Raw genomic sequence first — 13386 nt, 5'->3', positions numbered from 1 at the left:
AGTGGGCTGACCATCTAGTTCTTCCTCATTCAACTCTGACTTCCCAAGAATTTCCAAATCACCCCTCTAGGAATAATTTTTTCCACTGTTGCACTTGCTACTATCTTACCTAACCTCCCCTTGTTCTGCTACACCTTTCAGTGATCTCCTGTACTCCAGTGTGGCCATATCTCACCCAGGGGTCTACCAATTAAAGACTAGAGTGATACAGAACCGTTTCTGTCGTCCTGGAGACCAATGATGCTTCTCAAATTCAACAACAGCAGTCAACAGAAATGGGAATTTACAAAAGATGACGATGTAATGTATTCACATTATGTGAATACATTGTGTGACAGACTTGACAGTGTACTATCATCTTGTTAGAATGACTTTTATCAGTGAAGTGCTATACTGAAAAATACAGTATTTCCAAACCACAGTACTGACTTTATTATTTAAATATTTGAATTAGGATTGATTCTGCTTAATGCTTTGTGATGGATGCACCCCTTAACCAAACCTTTTGTATAGGCTCAAAAGGAGGTAAAGGCCTGAGACATAGTCAGGCCAAGAACACCTCCAGGAAACCCCCAAGTGAGCACAGTCATCCAGTGAGCAATGATGCACATGAGCTTGTAACACCAATCCTGTGATTAACACACAGAAGGTGGGTTTTCCAAGACTTCTTTACCTAGGAACAAAGACAGTTGCAAGTACAAGGAGTTTTATGCATACCTTTCCCATCACATGGAATTTGACAACAAGCCAATCACTTTATTCCATAAACATGACAGCCTGAGTGATTCTCCTTTGGAGTCCCTACTAATCAGCATGTCTGCATGGTGCGATCTCCCCTTGAGCTGGGACACCTCTCAAGGTTGCTCCTTGAGAAGCTTTTCTACTAATGACAGATTGTCAGATGAGTCCAATTCGAATTCTCTCTAAATTGCAACTGGACTGCACACTAGTGACTCTTCCATTGAGCTGGGATGCCTCTCAAGGTTTGAGATTCCTTACATAAGACTGAGAAATATTCCTTTACCTGAAGCAGATAGACCCTTTATTCGCAACAGATACTCAGTAAGTTGCTGATAACATGCTGAAATAATACTAATGAAATCCATGTAGTTAATTCCTTTAGGTATAACCTGTTATCCAACTCTGAGACTAAGACAGGACCTAGCTACACATAAGCTCTATCAGGAGTACAGAAAGGCAGAGAATCTACTCTGAACCTTGTCACTCAACACGAGGGTCTTCCTCACTCCTTCTCGTCTTTGGTCTCAGTGTAAATCATTCTAAAATTATTCAAATTCGAATCTTTTTAGTATGTTTCATCCACGATAGAATGAAACTTGTCACTGAGCTTCGTTAAATCATGTTTATAAATGTTTATTAAGCCCACTTTGCTAAAATCTTTCCTGGTGATTCTTTGAGTGACCATAAATCACACATTTGTGACAAATTGGTGTAGTTGGCAGGATCCTAAATCAGAATTTGTTACATCCTTCTGCACTGGAGTGGATTCTTTAGAAAAATATTCAGCTGATTTACATGAAGTGCACAGGACCTGGGAGCAATGCAACCAAACAATAACCTCTCCAGAAACTGTTGCTGTATATGTCAGATAGAGTTACATAGACCTAAGGTTTTCTTTTAATTTTCTTCATAATGACTGTATTGAAAGACAGCATCAAGACATGTGTGCAGCATCCCTAGAGTACTTCAAAATCAAACGAAAGAGAAGAAATTTAGCTGATCTAAACTGCCGTGTGACAAAAGAACACTGGACAATCCTGAGGAACCAAAAACAACACTAGAAAACCGTCTCTGCAAATCCTATAGTTTTCAAGGACTGCGAGGAACCAAGACCATAAGGCAAAGGGCACCGTCTTCTATAGGAAACAGCCATGCTGCACGCTAACAAGTAAAGCAAGGTTTTCCTTGAACTATTCCAGCCTCTGCATAAAACCCTGCACATCATGCACTAAGCTGAAATAATGCCAGGCAAATGGAGCCTGTCTGCACGAGCTGCCCAGTCTCATAGAGAATGCCTTTCTCTAAACACCTCCGGTTGGCCAGCCCTTTCTGGGTGGCCTGGCTAACAATGGGTAAGTGGAAAGGCCCGAGAGAAAGCTTTGTTTGCTCCGCTTTCTTACGCTGACTGTTGCTTTCCTCCCTCACCGTGGCTTCATGTTGGGCATAGTTCTGCACCCAAGGGTAGTGGGGGAGCCTGTCCCCTGCCATGGGCTGATGGTGTCTGCTATAAGGGGCCCCTTGGATTTGAAGAAGAAAATTCTTCGAGACATCGGGAGCGGGACCAATACAGATGCATTTAGACATATGTGCTGGGAGTGCCGAGAGGTTTTGCTTTGAGGTGAGCTTTTCAGCTTTGCCTGTGAGAACCGCTACTACAGAGAAAAGTCGCCAGCCAGTGCAAGGCCGCAGGGGCCTGCCCGCCGCCGCCGCGCATCCAAAATCCGCTGCACTGCCCTCTGCCTGCGAGGAACTGTTCCGCCAGAGGACTCTCCCTCTCTGACCGCCTTCTGCCCGGGCCCGCCCCCGCCCCCGCCCCCGCCCCCGCCCCCAGCCGTGCCGTCAGCGGCGGGTGGTGCTGCCGCAGCGAGCGGAGGGGGGTCGCGCCGCCATGCGATTTCGGGCAAAGATTGTGGATCTCGCCTGCCTCAACAACTTCAGCCGTGAGTATGGCAGGTCACGCGGAAGGGAGGCAATGCCTTGCTAAGCGGCTGGCTTCGACTTTCCCGGGCAAAGGAGAGAGGAAGGGAGGTGAGGACCGGGCCGCGGGCCCAGAGGCCTTTCCTGGGAGGAGGCAGCATGAGGCGCTTTCATTTGCCCCGAGATGTTTGGGAGTTTCCGCAGCAGCACGAGCTGCGTTTTTGGTCTGAGGGTTTCAGCCCACAGGGACCGGGGTGTGTGGAGCGGTCACCTCTGTAACGTCCCCCTCCCTCCCTCCGGCAGGTGTAATTAACACAATCTCCAAGTTAACCAAGACGTGCACCCTGCGCCTTACTGTCTGCAAGTTGTATTTCATCCTCTCCGATAAAGTAGCAAATGGAGGCGCGAGTATGTGGTGTGAGCTGTGCCAGGTGAGCCCAGGGAAGTTCAAAAATCACATGGTGTTGAAAACCAGAGCATGCAGTTGGGTTTGGTGTATGAGGCATTTCTTGCAGCCCTCACCTGAGGTGTGCCAGATCTCTTAAGGCCTGTCTGGTTACAGGCATTTCAGGTTAGATATCCTCTTTATCTCAATTGTCTCTTCAACTGTAAAGCTTTGGTGTGTGCTGGCCCATATGGGCCTGCCCAAAACTGGAAACAGGAAAGCATAACTCACTGTTTTGTAGACTGATACGTGTTAGAGGAGAAAATAATAGATTTAGAGCCTGAAGCAATGAGCCTTCATGCTTATGCAGCCTGTTTTGATTCCAGCAGATGATGCCAGGCAGAGGAGAGTTTCCTGTTGTTCCTGTGCAGTTCTAGGCTTAAGGTCTGATGGATAAAACTTGCCCCTCTCATTTGCTTTATTTTATTTCCCAACTTTCAAAAATTGTAGGGGAATTTCTTCGACGAATTTCAGATGGAAGGAGTAGCTGCAGAGCACAATGAAATCTATTTAGAGTTGGTGCCTGAGAACCTGTCAAGAGCATTAAAAACTGCCCACAGTGCTAAGGCAGTGAAGATCAAGTTGACTAATAAACACTGTCCTTGTCTCAGAGTTGCTGTGGAGTTAGTAAGTGCAACCATGCTTTTATGTTCATTATTAAGAAAAATTAATTCTTTAAAATTGTGCTTTTCCTAAGATCAAATGATAATCTTTAGTGTAATTCTAGAAAACTGAAAAAAAAATTGTGCTATTTTCCGTTTCACTAGCCTTTCTTGCCATTATGGCTGGTAGCACACAGAACCAGCTTTGTATTTTCCAAAAGGCAAGAGGGAGGAAGAATGAAAGCTATGTGATTGAAACAACTTTCTCTAATGTCTTCTTCTTTCCATTACTTCATTCTCTATATCTTCTGTGGATTATTGCCTTTTTATTGAAGCCATTAGGTTTCAGTGTAGTGTTTGGCTCTAGTGTTTTGCATTTGATTATCCTGACATTGCATTTCAAACTGCTGTCTTCTGATTTTTTTTGTTGTTGTTGGTAACACCACTGATTCACCTCTTCAGGTCTAAGGATATCTTTTATATATATATATGTATATATATATATACTTATGCATGATACCTCAGAAACCTTTCCTCATTCAAAAGGGAAGTCCACTTTAGAGCATATTGAGAGGAACTTAGGAAAACTGGAACTGACGTCTGGGACATGTAGTTACTGCCCACAGTGGGTCTGAAAGCTTTAAATTTGGAATTCAAGTCCTGTTTTTAACTGCAAGAGCATCCTCTTTTTCCCTCAAGCCATCCTTATCAAGCAGCAGTAGGATTGTGACACATGACATTCCTGTGGGGGTTATTCCCAGAAGAATATGGAATGACTTCAGAGAGCCCACTATGCCAGACTTTGATGTAAGCCTCTGTTTTTATATTCCGTATGGAAAGGGGAGGTTGCAATTGGAATGCTACTGCTACAGGGTATATACTGCTGGGATTTGGAAAGGAGTTGAAAAGAAAGAGGGAAGACTGGAGGCTACAGATTTGGAGAGGGATGGAACATGGCTTCTGTCTTGACAAGAGAGTCCAGAACTTGTGAAAACAGAGCAGATGGTTATCAGTTTTTTCTGTGATATTCAGAGTGGAGGAAGGGAGGAGCAAAGGACTTGCATGTCTTTAAAGTGGAGCATCTCTAAACCACACAGTTTTAGGCTGTTTGGGCTGTTTCTGCACCAAATGGCCCAAATAATCTGTTCTTTCTGAAATTCATGGCCTACCTGGCAGAGTTAGAGATACGTGTGTTTCCTCCTTTTAGATTTTTAGATATCATCTCTATATCTTTTGTGACTTTTAGCAGAGTTGCAAGGAAAGGTCTTTGTGCAAATGTGCTCCTGTTTGAGGTTGTGGGTGCCTGTTACCTCTAAGCTAAGAGTATTTAAATTTTGAAGACATACAACTGAGTAGAAACTTGAAGAATTTTGTTCTGTTATTTCAGATTTACACTGCTGCAGTTCCAGAAATGAATACAGTATCATGGGAATCTTTTTCTTTCCTTTTTGGCTATAGTTATTAACTACTTAGTTACACAGGTGTGTACTTTCATGTGAGCATCTGACCTGCAAAAACCTGTCTCTATTTTGAACACGTATTTGGAACATTATGTCTGAAGCAATTGCTAGAGTGCAGTTGCCTGTTGGTATAATGGGAAAGAGTTCCTCCATTCTGAGACATTTGCTGATTTCAGATAAATATTGTGCATCCTACAAGCCATAGATAATTCAGTCCAAACTAAGATAGAATTGAAAGGAAAAATAAATGTGTCACATCCCAGACACACATGAAAAACTTGTGCAAATGAAGTTCTTATGTCTTTCTAGGTCAGTATTTACCTACCAGTGCTGAAAATAATGAAGAGTGTTGTGGAAAGAATGAAGAATCTCAGCAATTTCATTGTAAGTTAAGGCACTTCAAATATGTATGCTACAGACCTTACTTCAATAGGGACGTAACATTTCACTGTTGCCTAAACTGGTGACACCACATTATATCTTATTTTGGGATGAGACAGACATTGAAATCAAGGCACCTGAAGGCTGTGTGAAGTTGAAGAGAATGATGGGATTTATTTTAGGATTTACACTGAAGAGCTTCGCAGAAAGTGATACTCTTTGTATTGAACTCTTGAAAGAACAAGGCATTGTGTTGCTACAAGCCACTCTTTGTAGCTGATAAGAATTTACAATCCTTCAGGAAGCTGGCTAGAGACTTTCTAGGTGACTTCATTAAAGAAATGAGGAGTGAGTCTTGGGTTAGGTGTCTGTGTGGATGAACTTTAGGTAAACTTGAGGTAGGATTTAAAGGAAATTCTGCTAATAGCTCCTGGATGACAGACTGTGCTTTAGGCTCTGACATGGTGGGTTTCCAGTCTCCTCTGGGTTTCTGGAGTCCTGGAGTGCCTTCCATCGAAAGAACCCCTCTGCAGTTGGACATAAAAAGGCTTTGGGTTTTTTATTTAGTTGTTTTTGCTCACAGTCACAAGAATTGATTAACATGGAACTTAGTAAGTGTAGAGCTTTGAAATAGTTTGGTTTTGGTGCTGTTTATACCAGTTTTGATAAATAGGACATTTTCTGTTAACTGACAATCCTGAAATTGGGACAGTCTCAGTTTTCCAGACTTGGAAGAGTTGAGAGATTACCCTGGGTTTCTGGCAGTTTTGCAAGTGGCAGTCATCCTGAAAATACACTTGAAACTCTTTTTCTTTATCAGTCTTTTGGGGGACTTAATTTTTGCTTTCTTCCCCCATGTCCTCAGTGGAAATGCCTACACAAAATTAAGCACAGGGCTTTGTTTCCAGAGCTAAGGATCTTTTCTCACATTGGATAGCTGTATGATGGGATCGAATTTGGTGTTCAGCAGCACTCAGAAGAGGTAGTGTATCAACACTGGGCATACCCACTTTACTAAGTGCCTTGCTTTCATGTTATTAAAGAACAAAAACATCAGTTATTACAATTCTTTTTGCTAGATGCATCCTGGTAATAAAACTGGTCAAGATCAGTGCTGCAAAATGGATTTTTAGAAGCAATTTCAGATAGTTGGCCCATTGTTTGGGAGCTTGGCCTCTCCATTCTATAGGAGATTCTGGTTGTGAGGCATCTTTTTAAAAATTATTGAGAATTCTTCTAATCACAGAAATGAAGTGCTTAGTTATGCTTTAGGAATCCTCTGATCTGCTTGGGATTTGCGTAAGGTCATGTGTAGTCTCCTTCTGGCTGGACCCTTGGTTAGGATGGAATTTGAAAGCTTTCAGCACTCTTCCAGGATTTCTAGTGGTTCAGAGTCCTTCTTAGAGTTACTGGTCTGATGCAGTGGTTGTCTTTAAGTTTTCTAAAGCAGCTCTGTAACTGCATGTCAACTCCTGCTGCATCCCATATTCCGTGAGTGTCATACAGACTGTGAGGTGCCTTTCTATTTGCGGAGGAGCTGAATGGAAATGCAGGAATCCTTGCGTTTCTTCAGATTCAGCTTCTCATTTCTAAAGCCTTTTTCTCAGCACATGAATTTCCCAAAGTGAATACTTGTTCTAAAAGTACTGTAGAGCAAGTAAATTTCTTTCTTTTCATAATTTCTGAGAGTTTGGTCTCGGATAATTCATACAGGAAGGATGAGAAATACACTTTGTAGCCGAACATTTGAATGTTCAAACCATGTTCAGAAAGTATGGTTGACCTGCACTGAAGTGCTTCTGGAAGCTTGTATTTGAACAAAACTGAACTGTATTCTTCTGTAATTCTGCAGTGTAAAAGTGGGTTGCCTAAAATCGAGGTTGATTGTGTTGCAGGTGATTGAAGCAAACTTGAGTGGAGAAATGAACTTGAAAATAGAAACTGACTTAGTATCTGTAACAACACATTTTAAAGACCTGGGAAATCCTCCCTGGGGTATGTTTCTCTGTTTACTACCTCTTGTGTCTGTCTGATCTCATTACTTAAGTGTGTTGATTATAACAGTACTTACTTTTTATTCTTTAGAAAATAGCATCAAGTACTTCAAAGTCTTCAAATGAAATCTTAAAAGAAAACGTGGCCTATGGCCGTTTCATGTTTAGAGGGGTGGGAAATCTCTTCCAATATTGTTGACAGCTTTGTAGGAAAACTGGGCTTTCTTTTCCTTGCACTACTGTTTCTTAAAAACAAGCCATTTTAGTTCCAATGCTTCAGCAGTTTTCAGTTGTGTCCCTGTATGTGTTGAAACTCCTTATTTAAGTGTTGTGTTCTTATGCTTTTAGCATCAGAAGATGGGTGTCAAAGTTCTGCTCAAGGCAGAAATCTGGAAAGTATGGCTGAGGCACGCATAGACATCAAGAAGCTGCAGCAGCTGCTTGCTGGACAGCAGGTCAATCCTACAAAAGCGTTGTGCAGTAAGTTCAGCAGCTCTGTTTGCAAACTCCAAGGAGGGATGTTTGCTGTACTTGTAGTCTCAGCAGAACAGCATATCCTCTGTTTTGTCTGTTTAAAACTCAACTATTTTTATTGTACCCGATGACTTTTAATATTTATATTTTTAGGCAGTAAGCTTCAGACTTAAGGCATTTGGGGAAGAAAAAAAATAAAATAAGTCAAGCCCTTTTATCAAGTTGAATAATCAGACTGACAAATCATGGGTGTCTTCTTGTCTTTGTTTTGAAGTTGTTATTTTTATTATTATTTTGAGGTATTATTTTTTGGAAATCCTTAGGTTCTAGTGGAGAAACTGGAATTTACTGTCATGTGGTTTTTTTTTCCCCTTTGGATGCCTTCTTACATTGATTCTAATACCAAAATGCTTTTTATACAGCTAGTGTTTCTAGCCATAGAAACAGTATGTACTTTCTAGCAGAAGGCTATGCAGGGGTCTGTATTCTATTTTAATAACTCGGTATGCTTTTCCTGAGAACATCTGTGTATTATTGTTTAGTGCAGATGCTAAGAATTTCCCAAGGAAGATTTAAATAATGGGTATAGCATTATAAACCTATACCTATTACATATTTGCTTTTTGGTATCAGCTTTCATAGACTATTAATGCTTCCTAAACCATCAAGGACCTGAATATGTCTAGTCATCCTTCTGTCAGAAGTGGTAAAAGCATTGTATTCTTATGGTGGCATTCTGTAGAAGATGTAAGTATTTTTCCTGCTTTAGGATGGATTTATTTTTTAATTTCTTTTCTCTTTTACAGATATTGTAAGTAAAAGAATTGTTCACTTCATCTTGCTGCATGAGGATGTTTCACTTCAGTATTTTATTCCAGCACTTGCCTGAATATTTTGGAATCTTGAGCATTTTCCAACCTGAGGCCTTTTCCATGAAGTCTGAAATCTTTCCTGAATTGCTGGAGTATTTTCGCATGATACACTGTTAGAAGCAGCCATCAGATGGACATTATTTCAATATTTATGAAATTATTCATAATACCTCCTCATCCAGAAAGCCGTTTTGGAAAGACGTACCTCTGGGAAGCTGACATATTGCAGTCTTAAGGGAAACAAAACTGAAATTTGAATGTGCTTTTGGGATGCTTTGAGCTATGGGGATGGCAATGAAGTATTTTGGTTTTGTCAAAAAACATAAAGGTAGAATGCATCTCTGGAGCTGCTGCTGTGTGTATTCAGTATTGGGCAATGCAGCTCCAAGTTAAGAGGTCTCTAAGCAAGCCATCATACTTCCATGGAGCAGGAGAGCCCTCTGGAGGGTTGCAGATTGGTATTTGCCTAAACAGGTACACACAGCCCTCCTGAAGTGGTACTAAATTGAATTCTGTTCCAGTAGCGATGTATGTGAACTTGATGCTGTTAAATGTTGTGCAGCAGAAATCTAACTGCCAGCAAGTAACAAGATATAACAGATGCTAAGGAGCACCAACAGTTCAGCAGCATCTCTTTTTACCTGGTTGTATCTTTTGATCTGACTTGCTCCAACATAACTCAGTAGCTCTGTGCTTAATCTTTGTTTAGCTCTTGGCCTGAGAGGATGAGCTAAACAGTCTGGATTACTTTGCTAATGTGGGCAGTGAAAATCTATGTACAAAATGAACGTCATATGAGGACATGCATGAACACGGCAATTGGTGTGAACTAAAGGGCAAGTTATCTGTGAATCACATTTTTTCCCCTTTTCAGATGGAAAGCATTGTACAACATGTGTTGTCATGGTGTCAGACATGGTGAGATTGCATCTAGGCTCTCATGCCAAGCAGCCAAGAGCAAGACTAAGTCTCATTCATGGGAGTACTGCCCCTTCTTCTACTTCCTAGTTATCTTATGAGGTCTTTTCTTCCTTATTCCATGTGTGATTTATTTGTTATCTGGACATGTTCCATATAGCTCTTAGTTGTTTTAGAAATAGTGAGTGAGTTTTTGCTGCCAAATGTGACTGGGAGTTTCTGCTGGGAAGTAACTTGTTATGGTCAGAAGTGCTGGGGTTTTGGTTGTTTTTTTTTTCAAAGGGCATTGAGGGTAAGGGAGCAATGAATCTTTTGTTCTTGTAGATGCAAAGGGTCAAGAGAAGGCTGAAAGAGAGGCAGTGGTCTGGAGATCTTACGTTTCTTTGCCTTCTTTCACTATTACCATCAGACTAACCAGGAAGCATCTTCCAAATCCTGTTAGTTTTCATGGGCAGCTTCAATTGCGCCAAAAATCTGTGTAAAATGAAAGTAGGTGTACTCCAGCTTACAGGAATTGCATGGTAAGAGGTATGTGGTAAATATTCCTGGGTTTTTTCCTGGGGAGAGGGAAAAAACTATCAGAATGCAATACAGAACATGCACTATGATGGTAGGCTTTGAAATGTTTGCATTTCTGTTTGAAAAATGTGTGTATAACATAACCTCATGGAAATTACTTTTTCTGGTATAGTATAAAAACTAGTAATAATGACCTCTGTGCAGGCTTTGCAATTGGTAGTTTTAAAAGAGATCAGAAGTTATAATCACAAGAAAATGGTTGCCTTTTTTTTTAAATAAATAAATAAATAAATAAATAAATAAATATATATATATATATATATATATATATGAGAGTAATGCTGGTACATGTCAAGAGTATGCAGTGACATGTCCATTTCATATTCTGGAGGGGAGGAGGCTAGACGGAGCAACAGGTGTAGTTTCTCCAGCCTCAGTACTTTCTTACCCTCCTCGTCTAAGTACAGCACATGGATACAGCTCAGACCTGCCATCCAGTTGACCATCCTGATCAGAGGGAAAAATACTACTTATTCAGGTTTAAATCAGCTGTCAACTGTGAACCAGTCGTCAGAGCCCTGAGGACAGTATTGGGCCTTAATGGCCCTAACCAGTCTCACCAGGGAGACTGCCCCCCATCCATGGGCCCACAGCTGGTGTTTCAACTCTGTGTCATCCTGTACTCCCCTAAACTATGCCTGGTCCCAGCCCTATAGGCGTTTGGATTTCCTGGATTGGCTTCACATGGGAGTTGTTGCTCTCACCACTTGGTTCTGCCTGCCTGGTTTAGGTTCTATGAGCCTATGCCCCAGTTTTACGGGTGCTGCCTAGCCTGCATTGTGGCCATCCTCTGCTTCTGGCTTCCTCAGTCCTGGGACAGCCTCACTTCCTGCTCCCTAACACCAATAATGAGAAGAACTATTTGTCATTATCAGCCCTCGTTGGTTCCACATGGTGAAGCAATTGTTTTATGCCAGAAAATTATTGTTGTTGCTTAAGCCACCAAGACAAAAAGGTTTGGAGCTGCTGATGGGACTAGAAAATAACTAAGACAATTCACCTTCTCTTCAACGCTTTGTTCTCTGAACACACATTTCTATTACAGGATGTAATCTGATTACCACCTTCAGCAGCTCTGGCTCAGGACTTCTGCACAGCTACTGGAGGCTGGTCTAAGGTACCTGTGTACCAGGACTGTGTTTACCCTGGGCTGCATGATGTAGTTGCCACTTTCCCACTTGCTGGTTCAGCTGGAAGTGAAGCTGAGCTTTTGTCTCAGAGACATGTACAGACATGCACACAGGACACTGACATGGCTACTTACAGGCTGCCACAGACAGCTGCGTCTTTAGCTGCATCTACCTACAGGACCTATGTTAAACAAGCCCAGGCGGCCACATCCCTTTCCTCCCCTTTGTCTAGCAAAGGCAGAAGGGCCGTAATGCAGGCACACACACAATGCTCTCTAGGTTCACAAGCACATGTTCATAGATTCCTCGAGTACTGGCACTGTGTGCCTAGCACCCTTGCACAGATCCTGGCTCTCTTACGTGCCATATTGGTCCCTTATTCACTGTCTTGTCCAGGTTGGTGCTCACTAGTAACGTTCACACTCTCGTTCCACAGGCATCCCATACTCTGAATATAATCACAGACCCTTCACCTGCCTAATACCCCAGCCTGCCCCAAGCCCTCATGCTCACTGGCTCATCGAGCTTTGAGTTTGGTAGCAAATGCTCACCCCAAGCACACCTAGTCTGGGGAACGCAGACATTTGACCTGCATCATCCAGCATAAGATACGTGGGCACAAGGTACATCACCTACAGTCCGGCTCTAGCCACAAGTACTAAGCTCCACACCTGCCTCAGTCATGGCAGTTCCACGCAGTACTTGGTGTTTGGGACACACACCAGTGGCTGGTGGCTGGGACCCCCACATTCACTCCAGTAGCTGACACCACAGCCCTGAGGCACTTACACCTCCAGTCTTACTCTAGCAGCTGGCACCAATCTCACTCATGCTGATCCCATCTGTAGCTGGCACCTAATCCTTGCAGCACATAGACACACAGGAAGGAGAGCGAGGTAGGCTATCCAGAGATAAGGAAGAAAGGAGTTAATGAGAAGATAGAATAAATTTGCAGTGATGAGTGTGTTGACTGACTGCATTTATAGGGCTTTCTGCCTACTCTCCCTTTGTTCCTCTCAGCTCTCCCTTGCCCTGCACATTGCCTCATCAGTTGTCGTATTTCCACCCACTCCCTCCAACATGCTAGCCCCTGAGGTTTGCCTCTTTATAATTTGCAGCGTTCCATTTTGCCTGTGGTGTGAGTTGACGTTGATAAGCAGCTACTCAATCACTCACACCTGGTGGGATGGGGGAGAGAATCAGAAGGCTAAAAGTGAAAAAACTCTTGGGTTGAGATAAAGCAGTTTAATAGGTACAGCAAAAGCTGTATGTGCAAGTAAAGCAAAGTATAGAATTCATTCAGTACTTCCCATGAGCAGGCAGGTGTTTAACCATTCCTAGGAAAGCAGGGCTCCATCATATGTAACGCTTACTTGGGAAGACAGACTGCATAACTCCAAATTCCCTCTCTTTTCTTCTGCTTTTCTCTGAGGTGAACACAATGCTGTATGATATGGGATATCTCTTTGGTCAGTTGGGGTTAGTTGTCTTAGCTGTGTCCTCTACCAACTACTTGTGCACCCTCAGCCTATTTGCTGGTGGAGCAGTGTGAGAGTAATGCCTTGACACTGTTAAGTGGTGCTCAGCAAAAACAAAAACATCCCTGTATTATCAAGAGTGTTTTGGTCACTGTCCTAGTTAGGACAGCTGAGTTCATCATGGTATGGGTGTAACCCAAAACTGTGTATTCTATAGCCTTCCATGCCATTTCCCAGAAACTGTTGTCAATAGACTATTAGCACCTCTGCCCATAAGAGCCTGACTCCTCAGGCTATAAACTAGGTGTTAAGAGGCCTGTGAGATAGGAGGATGCTCTTACCTTTTATGGAACTCCCTGAGGGAAAGAACTGACCATTCCTGCCTGAACTGGAGA

The 13386-nt window shown here is 42.4% G+C and overlaps 1 protein-coding gene across 7 annotated transcripts; it reads left to right on the top strand.

The window, feature by feature from the left end:
• Positions 1–2564: 2564 nt before the first annotated feature.
• Positions 2565–10607, top strand: HUS1 (HUS1 checkpoint clamp component). 7 transcript variants are annotated; one of them, XM_017822787.1, is made up of 9 exons: positions 2565–2769; positions 2962–3089; positions 3554–3730; positions 4405–4512; positions 5475–5549; positions 7442–7541; positions 7889–8020; positions 8821–8825; positions 10129–10607. In XM_017822787.1, the coding sequence occupies exons 1-9, from the start codon at positions 2688–2690 to the stop codon at positions 10216–10218; spliced, it is 897 nt and encodes a 298-aa protein (XP_017678276.1). In that variant the 5' UTR covers positions 2565–2687; the 3' UTR covers positions 10219–10607. The 7 variants fall into 7 exon arrangements, with proteins under 7 accessions (XP_017678276.1, XP_017678329.1, XP_017678322.1 ...); XM_017822823.1 differs by having other exon boundaries at positions 2567–2694; XM_017822805.1 differs by having other exon boundaries at positions 2573–2681.
• The last annotated feature ends 2779 nt before the right edge of the window (positions 10608–13386 follow it).

The sequence above is a fragment of the Lepidothrix coronata genome, unplaced genomic scaffold (assembly GCF_001604755.1).
Source record: "Lepidothrix coronata isolate B3197 unplaced genomic scaffold, Lepidothrix_coronata-1.0 Scaffold3, whole genome shotgun sequence".
NCBI classification, from domain to species: Eukaryota; Metazoa; Chordata; class Aves; order Passeriformes; family Pipridae; genus Lepidothrix; species Lepidothrix coronata.
Note: the sequence above shows the minus strand (reverse complement) of the source record. Positions and strands in the feature narration are given on the sequence as shown.